This window comes from Poecilia latipinna, unplaced genomic scaffold (genome assembly GCF_001443285.1).
Source record: "Poecilia latipinna isolate Pla-1442-1.1 unplaced genomic scaffold, P_latipinna-1.0 Scaffold367, whole genome shotgun sequence".
NCBI lineage: Eukaryota > Metazoa > Chordata > Actinopteri > Cyprinodontiformes > Poeciliidae > Poecilia > Poecilia latipinna.
Window position 1 is genome coordinate 181,517 of NW_015112983.1, and position 20,585 is coordinate 202,101.

The following is a 20,585-nucleotide window of genomic DNA, read 5'->3' on the forward strand; positions in this document are numbered from 1 at the left end:
TCTCGCTCCACACGGCACCTTTGTGCATCCTCTTGTTTGACATTCATTTACTCTGCTGTTTAGGAGAGGGCCGAGGTCACCGTGCATACATCACTGACACGAAAACACTGGTTAACATGTCTGTCCACACCCAGCTGCCCTGTATAAGACATTCACATTCATTCAAATAGGCAGGAGTACTTTGCTGCAAGATGGATTATTTGTAATGCCTGTCAGTCAAATTATCTCAAGGAATTAGGGAAATCTCATTCAGTTAAGAGCTATATTTTGACGCACAAAAACTGCTACATTTGGGGGGGAAAAATGGGAAGAAAATTCATCAAATGTAGTTAGAAAATCATATTTTAGAGTCATAAAGCCGTTAACTATTAAAAATTATAGTCAATGAAACATTAATAAATTGAATTTGGCTATTCCTTTTGTTTTTCCAAAGCAATTAAGGAAGAATTTTTTGATCATTAAAAAAAGGAAGAGGAAAAACAGGTTACGCCACAGGTAGCGCAACTGGGATTCAACAACCAGAGAAGCCACATGTTGTGGGGAAACTAACTACAAACCAGCTTAAAGTCTGAATGGAAAGACAGATTGTCTCCCTGGAAAAAATCCAAAAATTATTATCAAATTACTGACAATCACTGTATGGCAGGGGTGCCCAAAGTCGGTCCTGGAGGGCCGGCATCCTGCATGTTTTAGTTCTCTCCCTGGTTTAACGCACCTGGATCAAATGTTGGCTCGTTAGAAGGCCTAAGAGGAACATTGACAAGCTGAAAAGGTTGTTACTATCACTAGGGAGAGAACTAAAACATGCAGGATGCTGGCCCTCGAGGACCGACTTTGGACACCCCTGCTTTATGGTTTCAATATAACTTAGGCTATTGTTGAAACAGTGGTTTAGAGGAACTTTCTGGTGCACATCAGAGTAACAATGATGGTCAGAATCAGAGCAGAAATAGCAATGTCAATCTGAATGATCCTACAATTTCAGTATTTTGAAATATTTTTGTATCCAAGCCTCTGCTCTTCAAAAAAAATATCCTTTTCTGCCTCAGCCTCTTGGATAAATCACCAGATAAACGTTCAATTTATGAGCTCAAATTCAATTTGCTGACTGCTACTACTACTTTCATCTTGGTTGGTCATTGTCTTTGTACTGATGCCTGAGTTTGACATTAAAAATATCCCAGTATTACTCTTCACACACTTTAGAGTTGTGCCTTCTTTTTTCTTCTTACACACTTTCCCATTCACACATTTGTCAATTTTGGTCATGGAAATGAATAAGGTCGTCAAAAGACAAGTTTGTGCACAGTTAAAAAAAGAAAAGTTGGTGGGAGAAGGCACTATGCAGCTTTGTTAAATAGACAATAGCCAATTTTAATCACCTAATTGTTCTGGATAACATCAGGACCTAAACTTTTTCTAAATATGGGCTGCGAGGCTTCAGCACCATGGTGATATCTCTTGACAGCATTCATCCACCAAGTGCTTTAGATAAAAGTCTCCATCCAGTGTGACAGGTTACATGAGACACACACTGACATGTTAAAGTAAGAGTTAATCTATAGAAATCTCTCCTTAGTGAGTCATTCTATCCCTCCTTTGTCTTTCATAATATTGCAAATGTCCTTTTCTAAAATTTAAGATAGTCGGTATTTGTGGCATCTGTCAGGCTTGACTCTGGTCCTTTGAAGACAATAACAACAAAAAAAAAAACAACACACACACACTTCCCCTGCCTACACGGATCCCCTCCCCCTACAGCGGTGCAACCTGAAACTGCCTGAAGAGATGAGCCGTCATTAAATACTGCAGAGCTGACATAATGACAGGAAAGATAAAAGAGAGGAAACAAAAAAAGGCCAGACCAATTCTCTTCCCATAATGCCTCCCCCAACCCCCAGGCTCTGGTCACCTCTCCTAATAAAAAGACACCAGGCCACACATAGGACACTGGTCAGCTACAAGTTGGCTTCTACAATCTACTGTTCAGGAGACGCTCAAAGCCTGGCCAGCAACATACCCTAGTATTTGACCTCAAGGGAAACAGTAACCAGTCCGACCAATTTGGTGGAACTTGGTTTTCTATTGTCCAAAGTTAAATTTGGAAATGTGGTTAAGAGCAGCTGTTATCTTTAGCCCTAGGACCTGTACTTGCAGTCACAAATATTAATCTCCCTGTGCCTGCCGCCAAGTGTGCATGGACAACATGCCCACATGGATGAACACACCACAAGTAACTGGACCAAAAATAATAGTTTCCAAAACTGGGGCCGTGGATTAAAGTTTGTGACAGTTTTTATTTTTGGTTATAATCGGTTACATAAAAAATAATGTCCCCTCCTCATTGAATGCAAGAAAAAACAAAACAAACAAAAAAACAAAAAAAACACAAAAACACACATTTTTCTTTGTTTTTAAAAGAAAAAAACAAAACAAAACAAAAAACACAGAAATTACCATTAGCAAATGGAAGCCTGACTGGTCCATTCTTAGTATCCAGCCAATCTGAGAAAAATAGCATGCCATTGTTTCCAGGATGTTTCATTTTACACTCATCATCGGCTGTTTTGTTCTTTTGTAAAAAAGGAAAAGTGTTGACAGAGTAGGATTTTTAAAAAATTAAAAACAATGTACATCTGGGTAGTATTGTAGTTTATTTCTGCAAAGAATTTTTCCTTTACGCACAATAAAAAAAAAAACAGTGCAGTCTTTTTTGTGTAATAATAGCATTATTATTCAGTTGTGACAGCAGTGCAAACCTGCAGTTACACATGGGATAAGATCTAGTTCACATCAAATATCTAAAATCCAGGTGAAAGAATTCAGAAAACTGACAAGCGCTGCCTTATGAGTGAAGCAAAAAGTTTTATTTCACTTTCACATCAATTGAACACCTGCATGTAACTGCCCATCTCATCCTCGGACAACGGGCTTTAACAAGTGAAGCTGGCATTAGAGAAGCAACAAATGACAGCAACATGGATATAATAGTGCAATGTTCATGCAATTCCCCACTTCACACCTACTCGTCAACTTTGCTGTGCGACTACCTCCATTGGCAGCGCAGGGCCAATGAAGGCTCAGTTCTTTAACGAGTCACACTGTGATGAAAAGGAGTGATCTCTGGCCAAGCTTGAACGCGTGTTTGGAAAGAGGCATAAAAAAGCTTTGGTGTAATATTTTTGGGGAGGTTGAGACAGATGGGACATTCCCCTGTGATAACCTTGAGTAAAAATAAAAAAAATGCTAGTTTCATAATATTTACACAAAAAATCATCTATGTGGAAATATTAGAAACATTTATTGTAACTTCTTTATATAAATCATATAAAGATTTATATAAAGGGTTATAAGGGTTGTATTTCTTATGCTGTGCTTAATGTGAAGAATATTACAGTTCTGTCGTATTATAGAGTAACACTGGGTATTCGCTGGTTAATTTGGGCTTTCTGCTCGGTAGAGACTGCAGTTAGCTGTTTCAATCATGAATGACCAAACAGCTTTTTTTTTTTTTTTTTTTTTTAGCAACAGTGATGAGTTCTCAAAACATGACTGCATACCTTTTAAAATCAGAAACATGTCAAAACCTAAGATGAGAATTATTACATCTGTTTTCACCAAAACAGTTACAATTTGGATCACCAAATGTTTCTTGGCAATCCCTAAAAACATTTAAAATCGGGATTGTTACTTTATATACTTTTTCGCACCACCGATTCAGTGAGGGAATGAATACACATGTATGAAACTATGACTGAATCTAAATATTGTTTTTTCTCTTTAGTTGTCATATTTAATGTAACTAGTGCCTTAAAGTAGCCTACACGATAATGGATGGCTTCCATTTTTAAAATAATAATTTCTGTTTGTTGGGTTTTGACCTAAAATGTTTCTCCTCATGCGTTTAGGGTTTGAAATCCTGTTAATAAAAGACCGGAAAGCGTGTCAGAATGACCAGAGTTTTCTTTGGATGCACGGAGTAAAGTACCGCAGCGATGTCCAGCACTAACTTGTTTATATGCACAGCCTATCAATTTGCTGAAAAAAATGCTACTATATGTTCACCAAACTAACAAAAAAAGCACATTTAGCCATTTGGTCATAATTCTTTTGCATAACCAAACAGCGAAACTTATATCGCTAACTGAGCAGGAAGGTCAATTAATTAACGAGCTAATATAAACTCGTTGTACTTCAATTGTTATTATAAAAATAGCAGAATAGTAAAAATGTACATTTCCCATGATGTGAACAATATTAAGTGTTTGTTTAATGTCTTTCCTCAAATGTTGAAATAACAGTAATAGATGTAACAGATATGTTAGATTATTTTAAGAACAGTTGGAATAATTACATCTTTTTGTTTTAAGCAAAACTCAGATTGCTAATTGAGTGTTCCAAATTTGTGTGTAAATATTATGACATGTTATTTTATTTTATATCATGCACTTAACACATGATTCCAGACGCTGCGTCCCTGTAAACATCTGTTTCCCCAGTGCAATAAACGGCCACTGCCTTTAAATAGATAATAAAATAGAAGCACATGAGAGCCAAATCATCCTAGCCCACTGTCCAATCATATGTCCTGCTATACTGTCCACTTTCTGCACAGCTACAGCTTTTCATCTCACTTACAGGCTCCTGAGCACCGTGTTTAACCTGCTCCGTCTGCAGCTATGATGTTAAACCACATGGCGCTTGGCTCGGTTCCCTCCTGACATGTCAGTGTTCTGTAACACGGTGCTGAGGCAATATTTACCTTCAAGGGAAAGTTCACTTGGCACACAGCCGAACCTCTTGGGGTGGCTGCTACTGTGTACTACATCCAACCTTTCCACCCACCCAAAATCATCAAGCTGACCCAGGCAGCCACCCACAGCCTCACAGCAGCAGCACTGCCCCGCCTGACTCCGCTGCTTGGACCAGAGCCAAACCAGAGCCCGAGCAAAGCGCCAAGAGGGACAAAGAGCAAGATACACACACTCAAAATGTGAGTGCAGGAGGAGAAAACTGGCGAGCGTGAACACATTGCACCTCGGCCTGGCAGTCTGCCAAGGCTCACTCAAGAGGCTCTTTTTTTTTTTTTTCCTTTTACCCACCACAAAAGCCAATCGGCGGTCAACCCCCTGTAGAGATTTGAAGTGTTTTACAAAGATACTCCCGGAGCAGTGCACGACGCAGTCAAGATTAAGCCGTCTTTCCCAGCAGGGGGTGTTAGCAGAGAAATCACACTAAGCTCACAAAATTTAACAAAAGACAGGAACATGTTCAGAGAGTTAATATTAGCAGAGGAAACTCAATATTTGGAGGACATGACTAGGAAAAGAGCAAAACACAATTTGCAATCAAGAAAGAGTAAATGGAAAACTGCAGGAGCCACACAGAGGAAGGAACTAACCTGTCTGAAATGGTCGTCAAATCCCCAGTCGGCCTGTCCATTAGGAGAGGCAGACGAGTTTGGCCCTGCAGGGGACATGCCCTCATCAGGTTCCTGCTTCACTCTAACAGGTGGGGAGGCAGCTCTCTGGGGGGCCGACATGGAGTAGCCTGCAAACGGACGGGCTGGGATGCGGGAGGCGTTCTGTTGCAGAGCCAGGGTCTGCTTGCGGAGAAACTCCAGGCCGCTGGGGTTTCCCTCATCCTCGTCGCTTCCCTCGTCCCCCTCCATCATCTCGTTGTCGTCATCCTCATCCCCCGAATCCCGGCCTCTGTCCTCATCCTCCTCTCTTTCCGAGTCCACGCTGCTCTGATTGGACACCCGAGGAGGCAAGCCGGCTGCAGGAACGCCTCCGGCCATGCCTTTGCCCATGAAGCTTGCCCCGGAAGCCCGGGCTGCGGCCAGTATGGCCTGCTGGGCTGCAACCTGCTGAGCGTACATGATGTGGGCCTCTCGCAGCTTCCGTTCCTTCCTCTCCATTTCCAGACGGGCCTGCTGCTGGCGCTGGAGCTGCTCCATCACTGCCTCCAGCTTCATTCCCCCTGTAGAGGTGCTCTGTGGAAAAGCCACACTGGGCTCCTGAGACATGCTTGGCTGTGGAGGGAAGAGAAAGAACCATAAAGAACAGATAAGGAAAGCTACTCTCTCCATAAAGATACGTTAGCAACAAATTTGCATACATACAAGAAATTTCTAAATAACCAAAAAAACATGTTTTCAGTGGTAGGGACATTATTAAACCAGGTTCAAAATAAATTTTGCTGTAAAATAAAAGAATAATAAATCCAGGACATTATGCGGTAGAATCAATACTAAAATATTTCCACTCTTATCTTATCCTTTTTATGTATACTCAAATACTGTAAATGCACACACGCTCTAAATAAAGGAAACTAACAATTAAGCACATTGCAATTTAACCGGGTGTTAAAATGACTGATGCAGACAACAAATTCAATTTTAAATAGAAAACGGCACATAGACGGCAGATAAATATTGACTGCTATGACTCTTAGGACACGGGCTCCACGTAAATTTGTCGCCGAATCTTTACCCAGGAACAATTTCTCTTGGTTATTTTGGTGAACAAGTCTGACATGTAATTTTATTTTATTGAAATAGCATTTTAAGATTCTATTTTCACAGATTTTGGGTTATTTATTATCCCGCTGTGGAGCACTTTATGAAGCGTTTCTTCCACTGTAATTTGACCACAATGGGGATTTTTTTTTTTTTTTTTTTTTTTAGTTAAGCATTTTCATAAATTCTAAACATGAAAAAAAGTCATGACTGTTAAAATCTGAAATTAATTTCAATTTTTGTGTTACACCCCATTTTATTCATTTGTGTTCTGATCCCCGTTGACTTTTGGAAATTTGATAGATTATGATCCTTGATCAAACCAAGACAATGCTAAGTGACGTCCTGTTGATATTATTTATTGAATTCATAACCACATTTCCCTGCATATATGAGCAGATAATAGAAAATGACTCAACTGCTTTTGAAAAATTGTTTTCCAATCACAGGGTTGACACTTGATAAGGGTGCTGGTCATTTATCCCTCTTACCCACTCAGCATTGGCTTTTTTTTTTTATTATCTCAAATTCATACAAGGAGGTGTTTTGTACCCGTTTTGACAACAAATGATTTCCAATGCTTTTTATGCAAATTGGAAGGTCTTTTAAAAGGAAATATGATTACAAATTCCAACATTTTCTACCAGCAGAAGGTCACATAGATTTACTATTTTGATTTGGTCAGTGGTTGTGTTTCCAGAGTCATCTGGCCCAAATTGAGATTACAACCAAAACTCAAAGGAAATAGGAAGTAATAGATTATAAAATCCAACTGAATTAAACTACAGGTGAGCCCAATAATCCACATACTTAACGTAAATACTCGTAATAAAAAAACACAATACATAGGTATGCAATTTCTTCAAAGACACGGAGGAGAAATGGGGGTACAAAGTGGCAAAGGGGTCAAATTACCAGGACGCCCACCTTTTCGAGCCTAAATAGACAAAATTTAAAACGTAGGAAATGGCAAGAAGGTGAAATGACCAGAACCCGGACTGGTATTGGAAGTAGACGGTCGTGAAAGAGAGGGATGGACACAAATTTGACATAATTAATTAAACTATAATCATATTATATTAATGTGAAAACTGTCGCCAATTAAGTCATAGGTTTTGGTCAACATTATTATTAATAGCAAACTACCAAGTGGGGGAAAAAAAAACAGACACAGTTAAAGCACCTCCTCCGTATTAGAGCGAGTTAGCTGCCACATCCTCAAAATAACGTGGATAACATAAGAGATAAGGTGGAGATAACATGCAAACATGCCAAGTCAGCCAACTTACGCTTTTTTTTTTTAAGAATACAAATCAAAAATTTTGCCCCAGCTGCCAAATTAAAAACGAATGAAAAGTAACCAGCTCTAAAGGACATGTTACCTCTCCAAACTTTGCTCTCCTTTTTCTTTGGGAAACTACGCGATCAGCAGCCACCTCCTCCTCTCGGCAGCGTGAATAAAAGCGTAAAAACGAACTCTCGGAGGGCTTTTTCAGCTCGCTGCCAGGTCAGAGAAGAGCAGAGCCACAAACAAGCACAGCGACCACTCACCATTTGCGCCTTGCTACTGCTGGAGTTGTCCACCATCCCTCCTTCCTTGGGGTTTTATCCTCCTTCCCTCGTTTCTGGCACTAGTTCAAACACTTGTAAACACACACGCATGCGCGCGTGCACGCCCCTCAGATTCCGACTGATCCGCCGGCAGAAGGAGAAAAAGGAGCTATCCGACGTTTTCTCCTGGGCCAGTTCCCCAGGTTTGCCCGTTTTTTTCTGTCTGTTTTCCAACCGCTTTCGTAAAATTCGTTATTTCCTTCTTTAATAGATAAGGGAGCAGGGTGGTAAATGACCCAATCTCATACCTCGGAAAGCGCTGAGGTAACTCCCTACCGTTTTTTTTCCCTCCAGTGGAGTTGACACCCCCCTCGCATGGCGCACACCAGCGTTAGGCCCGCCCAACGACAGCAACAAGTATTTCGATTTAATTAAGTTAATACATGCTTTTATCTGACAGTAATTTCATTATTCCTCAACCGTTTGAGGATTACAAAGAACGTGTTTGCGGTTATTGCGACGACATCATAATTATGCCTTATTTTTAACTGAATCAAAATAAAAACACAGGTATTGATGCAGTCGCGTGTATATTTTTGAAGCCAACGTGTACAGATTTTTACATTTTAGGGTGTATACTGTAGATGCACAACTTACACATTTTGCTTCTGTAGCATAAAAGTCTTTCAAACGACATGTTACAACAACTTGGAAAATGTTTGCCTCAACAGGTAGTTCAAGCAGCACAGCTCTATGCTGCCCCCTTCCGGAAATTAATGTCGGTAATTCGATTTAAAAAGTTAAACATTTGTCCATATTCCTTACACGGTTACAGATCTGAAGCGTTTATTTGTTTTGATTGTAATGGTTATGATTAAGAGCTAACGCAAAATTTTGTTTATCAGAAAAGTACAGTTACATAAGACCAATAAAAATACAATTTAATAGAGAAATGTCAAACTGCCCAATATATATTGCAGTAGATACACTTAACATATTTGAAAACCTAATTAAATTTATAATTTGATTTATAATTAGTGGGGAAGTGGTTTGCATTTTTCTTGTTCTGAGCCATGTAATTACAACAAAATTATTTGAAATTTATACTTAAAAAAGGACAAATTTGAATAAATTGTTTTGATGTGCAATTTGGTGATGTTTAGGTAAAGATATAGTGGAATGTAGGATCTTAATTAAGCAGAAGTCAGTGAGAACATGTTTTGTTTGATCAAAAACTTTTTGAACTGATATTTTAAAAGTTAAAGCATCTGGTAATACCAATGTTCATTGACCTGCTTTAAGTCAAAATGGGGTTTTTTTTCTAATTAAAAGAAATGAAGTAGTTAACGTTCACAACATGTTTAGACAATTTGAAAAATGATCCTACTCATTTCAACAGAAGATAATTGGTTTAAATGACATGTATTAGTCTGGATAGCCAATGCTTTAGTCATCCTGTTCTGAAAGAGCAGCAATTTCTCATATTTAAGTGGTTGAACAGAACAAAGATTGTGGTAGTCCAAAAAGAAAGAGGTTCCCTGTAATGTGAATTCTTTACACAATCCGCACCGTTACTTTCAATGAACACAAATACAAACCATGTTAATTGATTTTTTTATTTATAATGTAAACCAACAGAGTACAATGGGAACCGAGTATTTACAGTTGTAAAACAAACAACAAAACATTTATTTATTGCATTCAGCACTCAATAACACAACCTTGTCACAATGTTCTACAACAAGCAGATTGTCCCATAGTTGCATAGTACAGGTGAGTCAAGTGTACTTGCTACTGGCAATTGGTGTTAAGTGCAAATTTTAATCTACATCAAAACACACCACAGAGCAAGAAATGGGGTTAAAAAATTAATTCAGTAGGTCCATATAAAGCAGTCTGCTCAAACCAGAAACCTGCCTTAAAACTATAAAATGTAAGGAGGTTATGCTGCGTATTTCAACTCTCCAATTCAGGATTTATGACCCGCTTTCAGCTCTTCCTTCATTATCCTAGCACAGAATTTTGTTTTTCATCTAGTCCTATACTTCCTTAATGTGGTGAACTGTTTTGCTGTGCATATATGCAACAGTAGGTAGGGAGGTTTTTATCCTGCCTGTAATATTTTATTCTCTGGAGCGGGTGTGTAATTTTCAAATTTAATTTTAAATATATATGCAAAAGTCTTATCTGATCTCTGTGCATCCGCGCATAAAACCCTCCTGAGAGGGAGAAGTCTCTTCATCTCTGACAAATAGATGGTGTTAATAGTTTTAAGATGCATCCAAAAGTGAAAACAGTTAATGCTGTAATCTCAATGACAAATACGTTCTGAAGTGTTGGACGCCACAACAAGCATCAGAACACAAAGCAAATAAATGTATGAATACTAACACTAAATGTAAATTATATTAGAACTGTAAATAACTTGTAACAAGTATTTCAGCATACACTTAAATGCAATGATAAATAAATAATGTAACACAAATCTGATGTGGAGACATATTTTGTTAGGAGCTGCTTAAACCAAAATACTACACAAATCAAAAGAAATTTACCTTGAGGAATCATTTTGTCTATCTTCAGTCTCTTCAGTACATTTGGGTTTTTTTTTAATTGTAGATCTGTGCCAAGGTGAACGACAAGATCCAAATGTAATCCTCAATTTAAGCACAGTCGTCAAAACTACATCTTGAACCATAAACAGAAGCTGTACAATGTGCCAAATGTATGAACGGAGTGCTTCTTAGTTTGCTGCAGTTTTGTTCTGAGTTGCATTTGCTGAGACAGGTGCTACATATGTATGGTCACCTTGCTATTTAGAGTTTCGAGAGAGAGAAAGAGAGAGAGAGAGGAAGCGAGAGAGAGAGAGAACCAGATGTAGATTATAATGACAGAGGAAGTAAAAATAAAACTAAGACTACTATTGTGCACTCAGGTGCTGCCAGTATTCCCATGAGGTGCCAATATATTATTTAACAGTTACAGATAAACAGCTGATCATTTCAGATTTGTCAAAGGGTTAAACTTTCCACACAGACCTTTCATACTGGTGGTATTCTAGGGGGTTACAGACCTGCTCACCATGGAGGAAATAAACCAGCCAGCTCCTCCTTGAGTCAACATTCTTATCAAGAATGTTGAAATACTCCATCACTCAACTCAGACCAGTGTCATAGTTACGGCTTGTTTTGTGTAATGCTGCAAGAACATGATAAATAAATACAATTAGTTAGGCTTTGGAGTCACAGTGGATAAGGCTTGCTCTCATGTCCTTCTGCATTCTCACTGCAGCTGAGCGATCTCGGTGTTCAATGCTTGCAGTCCAGCATCAGGCCTCAGAGCTGGATTTCCTCAGGCAACATGCAGCAGCTGAGCTGCATTAGAAAGAAGAGCTTTGGCCCCAGCAACTAGCGAGCTGAATAAAGAGTCAGACCTTCAGAAGGTCCAAGTCACAGCACCGACATCACTGCATGGGGCAAGATGGGCACTCGAAGCAGCAGCACACAGAAGAACCCATGGCTTTGGGGGGAATCAGGTCCAAGTCTTCATCATCAGGAATCTCATCCAGGTGGTAGCCATCCTGAAGCAGCTGCTTGCTTAAATCAGGATGGACCTGGGGAGGAAAAAAAAATACACACTCCACTAGAACCTCACAGAACAGTTGAGCTAAAGCTGATAAATGTTAGTGAGTTTACATTTGAAGTTAGTTTTATCCCGTGTAGAGAACTGATGAGGGAAGTATTTTGGGGTTTTTTTAGACAATTTCCTGAAGTTTCCTGCCTGATTAGATCATCGGGATAAAAGACCTTAAACACTTTTATCCAAATTTTTAACAAATAATTGATAGCTGTCAAGTTAAAATTTTAAGGACTAAAACATACAGGATAAATATAGTCATGCTGTAGATTTATTGACAAAGAAGTTTTAAAGATAAAGGGATTACAAGTTTAACTGGTTTATCAAGAACATACTTGCCCTTACCTTTTGTCTGATTCTTCAACTAAAACAAAGTGTATAACGAGACATTTATAGACATTTGCTATAAATCAAGATATTTCAGTTTTTTCCAGGCCAATCACCAAACAGAACCAACTAAGGGAAAAGCGGCAGATTCTGATATTTAGATGATTGATTGGGGGCTTCTCTAGGACTAACTTTTGAGAAGATTGTAAGTTTATCATGAGAACATCCATCCATCCATCCATCCATCCATTTTATTTACATCCTTGTCCCTCAGTGGGGTCGGGAGGGTTGCTGGTCCCCATCTCCAGCTATTATAAGAATATAATAACATTTAATTTGCATAAAGCTGCCAATCTTCCTGGGTGTGGAAGTTTCAGCCAGTTTAATTTGAAGAGAGATTTTACAAGGCTCAGAATAATCCCAAAAGATCAAAAAACTCCATTTAAAAAGGCCTTCAGTTAGCTTCAGTTAGTATGTTAAATAAAAAAAAAAGTTCATGAGAGTCCAAACAAATGAGAGGATAATAGACAAGTTTGGCTTGTTTTAAGGAGTTCCAGGAAAAAGACTTGTAGTTCCTAAAGAGAGTCTATTAAAGCTAAGCTGAGAAAAGAATAATATACATCCAGATTAGACATAGGTGGACAGGTCTGCTCAGATCTGAAATATGTACCCTGTGGTACATTAAGATATTCTACAATTAAAAACAAAGCCATTTGACAGTCACAGCGAGACTGTTTGTTTTCATGCACGACAGTGATCTCACCCAAATGAATACTTATAGAAGAATGAGAGCAGCTATTAAAAAAAATACTGTGGTGGGGAGCCTGTATAAACAAATCCAAATGCACAAACTCAAGACTAACATAGGAAATAAGGCCAGGCAATTTCTCTGTACAGCATATGTCACATATCACCTGAAACGAGGGTGTGAGAAGAAAAAGGAAAACAACTATGCACATAAATTACTGTGGCATTAACTCAATGACTACTGAGTAAAAAAAAACTAAAAATTGTCATATGTGACGTGGCTAATGTGGTTGTTAGTTGAAATAACTCAATAAAGTAATTTTCTATTAGTGCTATAAGAAAAACTGTTTCATTTATCTTTTGCCTCCTATTTGCTTTAAAATCTATATATCTGTTACAGATGTCCTGCAAAAAAAAAATTGCGCAATAGTTTGTGAATAATTACTCTGAAGGCAAGGCTTTCAATAAACCACTTTCTTAATAGTGTGAAAAGGTGCACACAGAGAATAAAAAATGCACTAATTGAGTTAATGAAGGACCTCGGTGAAAAGAAAACAAAATGATCTTCCCGCAACCACAGGCCGACAGTCGCGCAGCCAGTTTGACAATATGTCAAAGAATCAGACAAATCTGAAAAATGTCCAGTGAGACAAACTCACCTCGGCTGAAGAGTATCCTGAGGAATACTGCTCAAAATCGATCTCTTCATCACTGTAAACATCAGGAAGAGAGACTGTGAATGTCGTAAATGTAGCTGTTAAACTAAATCAGAAGTGCATTATCAAGCCGTAAATACGGTTTTAAAGATCATTTTGACCTCGAAGGCGGCATCATCGGATTGATTTATGCCTCTTTCTGTGTGCCCCACCTGTCTGAGTCTAGCGCCACCAACATTTCCTCAGCGTTCTGGCTTAAAGCAGCGTAGCCCTTGTTAAACTTCACCGTCCTGAAAAAGAAGGTAGAAAAAAATATCTCCTTAAACATCCCTGTTTCGTGTGACATGATTTAAAAAAAAAATCTGCTTTTCTCTTTCCCCACCTCTTGACTCCCTGTCTGGGCTGTTGTGCCACTGGAAGACCAGCAGAGAGGGCTTTCTTCTTTAGCGCTTTCCTCACCATCTCCCTGTGTTTCTCTTTGAACGATCAAAAAGAATAAATGTCATCCTTACGGTGACAGATTGAAACCAACAACCAGATTATTGATTAAACCATACTGAGATTCATCAGTGCTACTGTGCACATATTCTAATGTATAATCCCTGATTGTTTAAAGCCGGTCAGTACTGTTTGCACATGATATCTGCATTCTATGACCTCGGATGAAATAAACCCTAAACATTCTAAAAAGTCAGGGACTTAACCTCAATGGAATACTTAAATATAACTTATATAAATCACTGGTGGTTCATAGATGTAATTTAACGTTGTTCTCATCTCTCCCCTTGCATTATTAGTGAAAATGCTCACGTAGTTTGAGGTGGATGGCTGGAGCTCTGGACATGATGTAAGGTCCTCTCTTTTCCACCGGCCGGATGCCTCCATCTGGAATCTTAGGTCTTGTGCTGTTACTTGGTCCCTGAAATTTCACAAATTCAAACAAAAAGGGTTCATAACCGTTAAACAGTTCCGCATTTTTGTCAGACCACAACCACAAACCTCAATGTATTAACTTAGATACTCAAGTTTGTTATTGTTTATTCTACGCAACAGTATGAAAGGTGTGTATACATTTGCATATAGCCTCTTTATAAAGACACCCCTTTGTAAATTACACTGCCACTAACTCCAAAATAAAGAAACTGAACTAAACTGAAACTGAACCAAGACTTGGAAATCCATGTAAACTGACGGGCCAGAATAAACAAAAGTAGTGCGTCTGTTCTCAGCCATTTTGTCTGCTCTTCACTGGCCTCTCAACGTCACCAAATTCATTTCAAAATCCTGTTGTTTTCTTAGAAATGCCTAAATGGCGTTCCTTGTCTGCACCTCTCTGATTTACTCCAGAATGATCTTCCTTCTTTTTCAATAACGTTTGGCACCATATAAGCTGACATGGTCGTTTTTTGTGTCTGTGTTTTAATAATTATTTAATAGCTTGACTTTTATCCCTTTTTCTTAACTTATTTTTGTACTTGATAAACTTGCCGATTTAAATGTACTTTATAAATACATTTATAAAGTACATGGATTTTGTATAATCAGAACATGCCATCCACACTGGGGAACAAAGTGGAGGCAGCATCATGCTATGGGAAAGATCTTCTTCAGCAGAGACAGAGCTTATAGTTTACATGAAAATGCATGAAGCTTAATACATGCAAGAAAACGTGAGGCTGCATAAGTCTGGGGCAGAAGTTCAACTTTTAGTGGGACAACCCTAAACATACAGCCAGCCGGCGCTTCAGTAGAATGGATTGGATCAAAGTATATTTATGTGTAAGAATCATAGTCCAGTTATTTATCTAACACAGACACTCTGGCTAGACTTGAAAATTGATTTCCAGACTTTTGAATCTGATTAAGCTTGAGATATGTTGCAGAACAACATTTTCAACCTCCAAACGTGTAAAGATGTTAGGAACAAATCTAAAGAGTTGCAACAGCTAAACACAAAAGCACACCACACTGTCAAGCTTTTATTTACCGTAAGGTAACCTAAGAATCAATTTCCCTCTTTAAATACATTGACGTTTGTGGATGCAACGCGACAAAATATGTTAAGGTTGGAACTGTTGAGTAAATACATGAACTTATGGATATTAAGAGTGTTTATTGAAACACACATTTGATGAGCAACCTATAAAAAGATTTTGGGGGGGGGTTACAAATAAAAAGCACTATGATTACAACACAGTACAACACAAATACACTTTGTTGTATTTGTGTTAGTTTAGCTTTCATTATAAACCCTAACTGTTCGAACAGGAGAAAGCGGTTGAGAAAGACGTATTTTTATGTCAATCACCAGGCTGGTGTTATTGTCACATATATAAACTCAGAAGCTTTTCTTTGAAGCTTATCTCATGTAAACAACTGTCAAAGATGACATGCTAGGCTAGCTAGCTAACCTCCCAGTTTCTGTTTTCATCCAAGCTGTCGTTGGACTAGCTTTAGCATTACCGACAAAACTTGTTGTTCCTGCTGCGCCTCCAGGAGTGTGTCCTTTTCAGGCTCCTCTATTATGTCGTTCATCATCTTCGGTTTAGTTGTCAAAATTTTTTCCACAACATAGCTATGACATTAGTCCCACAGGAGAGGGACCTGGTGATTACTTTTAGGCACTTCTGTTAGCCCGCTAGACTGTTGCTATCAATGTTAGCCAAGGTCTCTACTTCCGGGGGAAAAATAGATAACGACTCCAGAGTTTAAAAGATTGACCATAAATAATGCAAATACATAAAAAAAAGATAAGGACAAGTGCTAGTTAGCAATTAATTTTAAAACACTTGTAACAATAAATAAAGTACTAAATTACGAATACTACACTGATTCTTCTTTTGCTATATGTAAAACTACGCTGCTTTTTAGCAGTTTGTCGCCATCTAGTGGCAAAGAGAGTGGATACGGGTGGATAGCAAAATGTAAAAATACAGTGGAAACACATGCACGGAATTATGGTACACTTAGTATAAGTGTTTCATAGAGCTCCTGCACTTACACATACAGATCATTGTATATTTAAGATATCATTTACATTTTATATGTAAATGTTATGTCAGGTATCCTTTCATCTGAATTACTGAATCAATGTAGCATAGTAAGGAGGTGATAAGCCTGTGACTTTGCTTGGGTGTGTAGGAAGACCTGGTTGCTTTACAGCTGTTCACATATTGCTGCATCTTTAGGGCAACATGAGGAAACCAGCCTCAGCATACAATATGTTCTAATTAAAAAAAAAAAAAACACCTAATAAATGGATGCTATCTTTGAACTTCAGAAAACACAATGACCCAACACCTGATGATGACATGGCTGCCAAAATCATCCCAGATCCTGGAAACCTCAAACTGAACCTCATATATTATGGATTCTGTGCCTCTCCAATTTTCTAAAGATTCTAGGACTTTAATTTCCAAATAAAATGCAAAATGTACTTCAATATGACAAGGGAACATTGGATCACTGAGAAACAATCTGTAGGCTACTGTTGTCCCTTCTACTTCTTTCTTTCCACTAAGTTCCTATCGATATTTTAAATGCAGAACTCTGAAGAGCAAGCTTCTTTAGCAGTAGTTTTTTTTTTTTTTTTTTTCTGGCATACACTCCTTGTGAATTTTGATGAAATTGTCAAATTATCAATCTTTCCTTTGATTTTGTAGCACAAGAACAGGAAAAAACCCTTTCAGGTCATATGCAACAATTTTCTTAAAAACTTGATGCTCGCTTTTCATCATCTGTAAGCCATAATAGGCATGAGAAATTATCCACAGATAAGCAACACTACATATATTAAGCACATTATCACACACTGTGCTGTGTGTATTACATACACAGTGTGTGCAATAAATCTATGAGTTTCACTTTAAAACAAATTTCTTTTTGTGATATACTTATTTATAACTCAGCACTTCTCTGGCTTTCCTCTAATGTTTTTTTAATCATCAGCACATATTACATTTGTAGTTCTCTTTCAAATACATAACACGTTTGGTAACTGTTTTTTATTATTATATCCATTAATTTGTACAACAGCACAGAATGTATTGAATCAACAGTATAGATATTTCCAACGGGGGTCAGTCGGGAGAATCATCACTTAAAAAGGCCTGAAAGAAAAAAGAGAAGAGTGAGATGTTTCAACCCACAGGTATTTTTATGTGCAGCATTACAGTTTTACACTTTGAGACAGTCAACAAACACAACATGGGTGTGAGCCAGTGTGTAGTGTAAACACCCTCTCACCTCGACAGTCTACAGCTTGTCAATTCCAAGCTCCTCTGGTGTTGAGATGCCAAGTTCTGTGAGGGTGGGCTTCAGCTCTTGGATCACGTAGGGATAGATTTCTTTGTGGGGACCTGCTTTGTCCTGCAAATGGGAGAATATGCTTGGATTTATTGCAAATTAGACAAGTAAATTTCAGTACACTAAATGCTGGAACATTGGCATTTTCGTGACTCTCTGACTGAGCTTCAGTTTGGAAGTGCTAGATGAAAAGTCCAGAAAAGAAACTGAACTCTTGCCTTAGCCAATGGAGGGAGTGAGACTCACCTTGACGGCTTCAAGGATGCGGATGGCGCTGGCGAGATCGTTCAGCCTACGACAAGCTCTTAATGCTGAATCCAGGATCTTGGGTTCCGGGACCAGGTCATATCCAATTAAAGTGTTCATGCCTGTAATTGGTAAAATCCTTGTTATTTACCAGCCAGTAAGTATTTCAGAAGTGACAGTCTCACTTGGTGTCATCAACAAAGTTTCCTCCACAGTTAGGATAATATAAAACTGTTTGTTTTCTGTTAGAAGAATTACTATATGTATTTCAGCCTCAACAAAGACAAACAAGTGCAGGTATTCCAGGGCTGCTTCTCCCAGTGTTCACTGGATTAGCAAGTATGTTAAAAGCTAGAACAATAACAGCCTACTACTAACTTAAAGAAAGTTTTTTTTTTTTTTCCACAGGTATTAAACTTTTAAGTTACATTAGCTGAATTTGCCTAAAGCTTCCTCAGAAATTCAGTCTTCTTGTGGATCTGGTGAGGAGTTTTAAAAGCTACACAAACCAAAACATTATCAGCAAAAACACCAGGAAACTCTCTTAATGACAACAGCAACCAGTGCAGTCACCTTTCCTCAGCTCCCAGGCATCAATGTCAGGTTTGCTGAAGTAGGTGACCCAACGAGAATCAAACTCCTCTTCCGTCTCCACTTTCCCATGGGAATAACATCTGGATGCCAGGGGAGCTGGGGAAAAAAAAGTGCAGAATTATTATAAAGCAAAACCTGTTTAAAACAATCACAAAATCACACCAAGAAATAACACCTGATTTATTTTATTTAAATAAATGTAAATATATTTTATTTAAATAAATCAGGCATTTAACAAAAAACTAAACTTAAGAATATAGAACAACTAAATGAAGGAGCTCTAAGTGCTTGTTGTGCTGTACATTTTGCCTTCTGCTTTTGATAGAGTAAGACAAGAATAAGAAGCTGTTGTCGGATGGTTGACTACCATTATTACACAACCAGACAGTAATATGGTGCTTAAGTTGCATTACTTTAATCCGTACAACTGGAGAAAAACCCAGTCACCTCGACAGTTTCTCAGCCTTGTATAAGAAAAAAAAACCTGAAATCAGAGGAACACATTTTCAGCAATTGTGAAATGTTACCTTTTCCTCCCTTCTGAACCTAGGTTAGACAATTCTTCAACAATTACCTTTTGTGGAAATTATCAAAGTTGGAGGGACAGACTCGAATCAGCCACCTTCCCCATGATCGCATATACAACAGAATAATATTTCTTAGTTAAAATTAGTTTTGAACTACTTTTCTGGGGAAATACATTGTCAGTCTTTATAATTGTAAAAATGCTTAAATGTGTCATTCTGCATTTAATCATCAGCCATATTAGGGTTTTCAAGTTACCAGAGCAGGTAACTTTTCAAAATCACAAATACTTTTACACACTGACACCAGTAGTAGACCCATATCTAATGCTGAATAATGGTCATTTAGCTACAACTACTTGCTCCAAATGACACATGCAACACTTCTTGATCCCACTGCACAAATGGTATTTATTGTCAGACTAAATCTGCATCTGATTTTAATCAACAACTTAACATACTAAACTATGATCCCAAATGAGCATTAAAAGTTCTCAAAGAAGATAAAATCAAACCAGCAGTAGTTCTCCACCTGCTGTCGTGTGCTTAATATTGTCCCCTATTAGTTTTACTCAGAGGTGAAACTTCTCAGGTCAGGACGAGGAACAGAAGGTTGCTCGTCCTTAAATCTCAACTTCTTCTAACATAATTTTGCACTTTCTTCAAGGTATTATACACTTTGATTCATGACTATTTATCAACATAGACTCTTTTCTGTTTCCTTTTAGTGACTAAAAAGCTTTTCACCTGAGCTGGAGAACTTTACACGGGTTTAAAGAGAACAGATCAGAAAAACGCATTTTGATTAGATGAATTAAGCCGTGGGTCAAATAAAACTACAGAATGAGTGTTGGTCATAGCTGTGTTAAACTGCGGCTACCGACACTTCTGAACTGACTAAACGGGGTCATCACAAGGTCGAGAGGCTTGTTCTTTAAATTTCATTCCAAGAACCCAATTAAAATACAGAATGAACCGTAAAAGAGCAAAACACTGATAATACGAAACTAAAAGAAACAGCTGCATTCAATAATGCTTCAATGTCACCCTGTGTTAGCTTGTGGCTATATGCTAGCCGAGCAAACCAATCGTATTCAAAGTTTTATAAGATTTTGCTCTAGGTGTAAAGCGGACCTACGTACCCGAGTAACCGGTCCGTGTCCGAGCCACACTTCGGAACCCTGAGGTCGATAAACGGGAAAGAGCTCGCAACATGGTGCCGAACAGGAGATGCTAATCGTCCTGTAAGTGATAGAGAGGGAAATTCTGGACGGACAGACACGATGAGGGCGCCTGTCATCACGTGATTCACGGAGAAAGCCGAACGCCTCTACGTAGAGGACGTCGACCTGACGTAATTTCTGGAACGTGAATTCTTGTTTTCTAGAGTAGACCACACTTAAGAATAGACGCCTTATGGACCGCTCTCGCCTATTATCGCTGACGAGATTTAGGGCGGCCATCTTGGAGCGGTTCACC

General features: G+C 38.4%; 3 protein-coding genes across 5 annotated transcripts in view; all 3 read right to left on the reverse strand.

Moving 5' to 3' along the window:
- The window catches only part of LOC106949855 (AT-rich interactive domain-containing protein 3B), a 63,891-nt gene extending 55,456 nt beyond the window's left edge, over window positions 1-8,435 (reverse strand). For 2 of the 3 annotated variants that reach the window (XM_015036393.1, XM_015036392.1), the window contains exons 1-2: window positions 8,072-8,435; window positions 5,402-6,034 (exon numbers count right to left, since the gene is read on the reverse strand). In XM_015036393.1, the coding sequence (XP_014891879.1) occupies window positions 5,402-6,034; window positions 8,072-8,107 (669 nt within the window). In that variant the 5' untranslated portion in view covers window positions 8,108-8,435. The other variant, XM_015036394.1, reaches the window with a different exon arrangement.
- Window positions 8,436-9,671: 1,236 nt separating this feature from the next.
- Window positions 9,672-16,281, reverse strand: fam219b (family with sequence similarity 219 member B). Its single transcript, XM_015036395.1, has 6 exons — window positions 15,901-16,281; window positions 14,248-14,356; window positions 13,820-13,913; window positions 13,650-13,727; window positions 13,441-13,492; window positions 9,672-11,684 (listed from the first exon to the last, which is right to left on the reverse strand). Exons 1-6 carry the CDS (start codon window positions 15,973-15,975, stop codon window positions 11,535-11,537), a joined length of 558 nt encoding a protein of 185 aa, XP_014891881.1. The 5' UTR covers window positions 15,976-16,281; the 3' UTR covers window positions 9,672-11,534.
- A 1,145-nt stretch (window positions 16,282-17,426) lies between these two features.
- Window positions 17,427-20,420, reverse strand: cox5ab (cytochrome c oxidase subunit 5Ab). The gene is made up of 5 exons (XM_015036396.1): window positions 20,249-20,420; window positions 18,562-18,678; window positions 17,989-18,110; window positions 17,683-17,805; window positions 17,427-17,546 (listed from the first exon to the last, which is right to left on the reverse strand). The coding sequence occupies exons 1-4, from the start codon at window positions 20,319-20,321 to the stop codon at window positions 17,692-17,694; spliced, it is 426 nt and encodes a 141-aa protein (XP_014891882.1). The 5' UTR covers window positions 20,322-20,420; the 3' UTR covers window positions 17,427-17,546; window positions 17,683-17,691.
- Between the last annotated feature and the right edge of the window lie 165 nt (window positions 20,421-20,585).

Coding starts and splice junctions, on each gene's coding strand:
- cox5ab (XM_015036396.1), bottom strand. CDS start 20,321: ATGTTGCGAGCTCTTTCCCGTTTATCGACCTCAGGGTTCCGAAGTGTG. Junction 18,111..18,561: donor TGCCTGGGAGCTGAGGAAAG/GTGACTGCACTG, acceptor TACCAATTACAG/GCATGAACACTTTAATTGGA. Junction 17,806..17,988: donor GCATCCTTGAAGCCGTCAAG/GTGAGTCTCACT, acceptor TCCCATTTGCAG/GACAAAGCAGGTCCCCACAA.
- fam219b (XM_015036395.1), bottom strand. CDS start 15,975: ATGATGAACGACATAATAGAGGAGCCTGAAAAGGACACACTCCTGGAG. Junction 13,728..13,819: donor CCCAGACAGGGAGTCAAGAG/GTGGGGAAAGAG, acceptor CTTCTTTTTCAG/GACGGTGAAGTTTAACAAGG. Junction 11,685..13,440: donor CAGGATACTCTTCAGCCGAG/GTGAGTTTGTCT, acceptor TTTCCTCCCCAG/GTCCATCCTGATTTAAGCAA.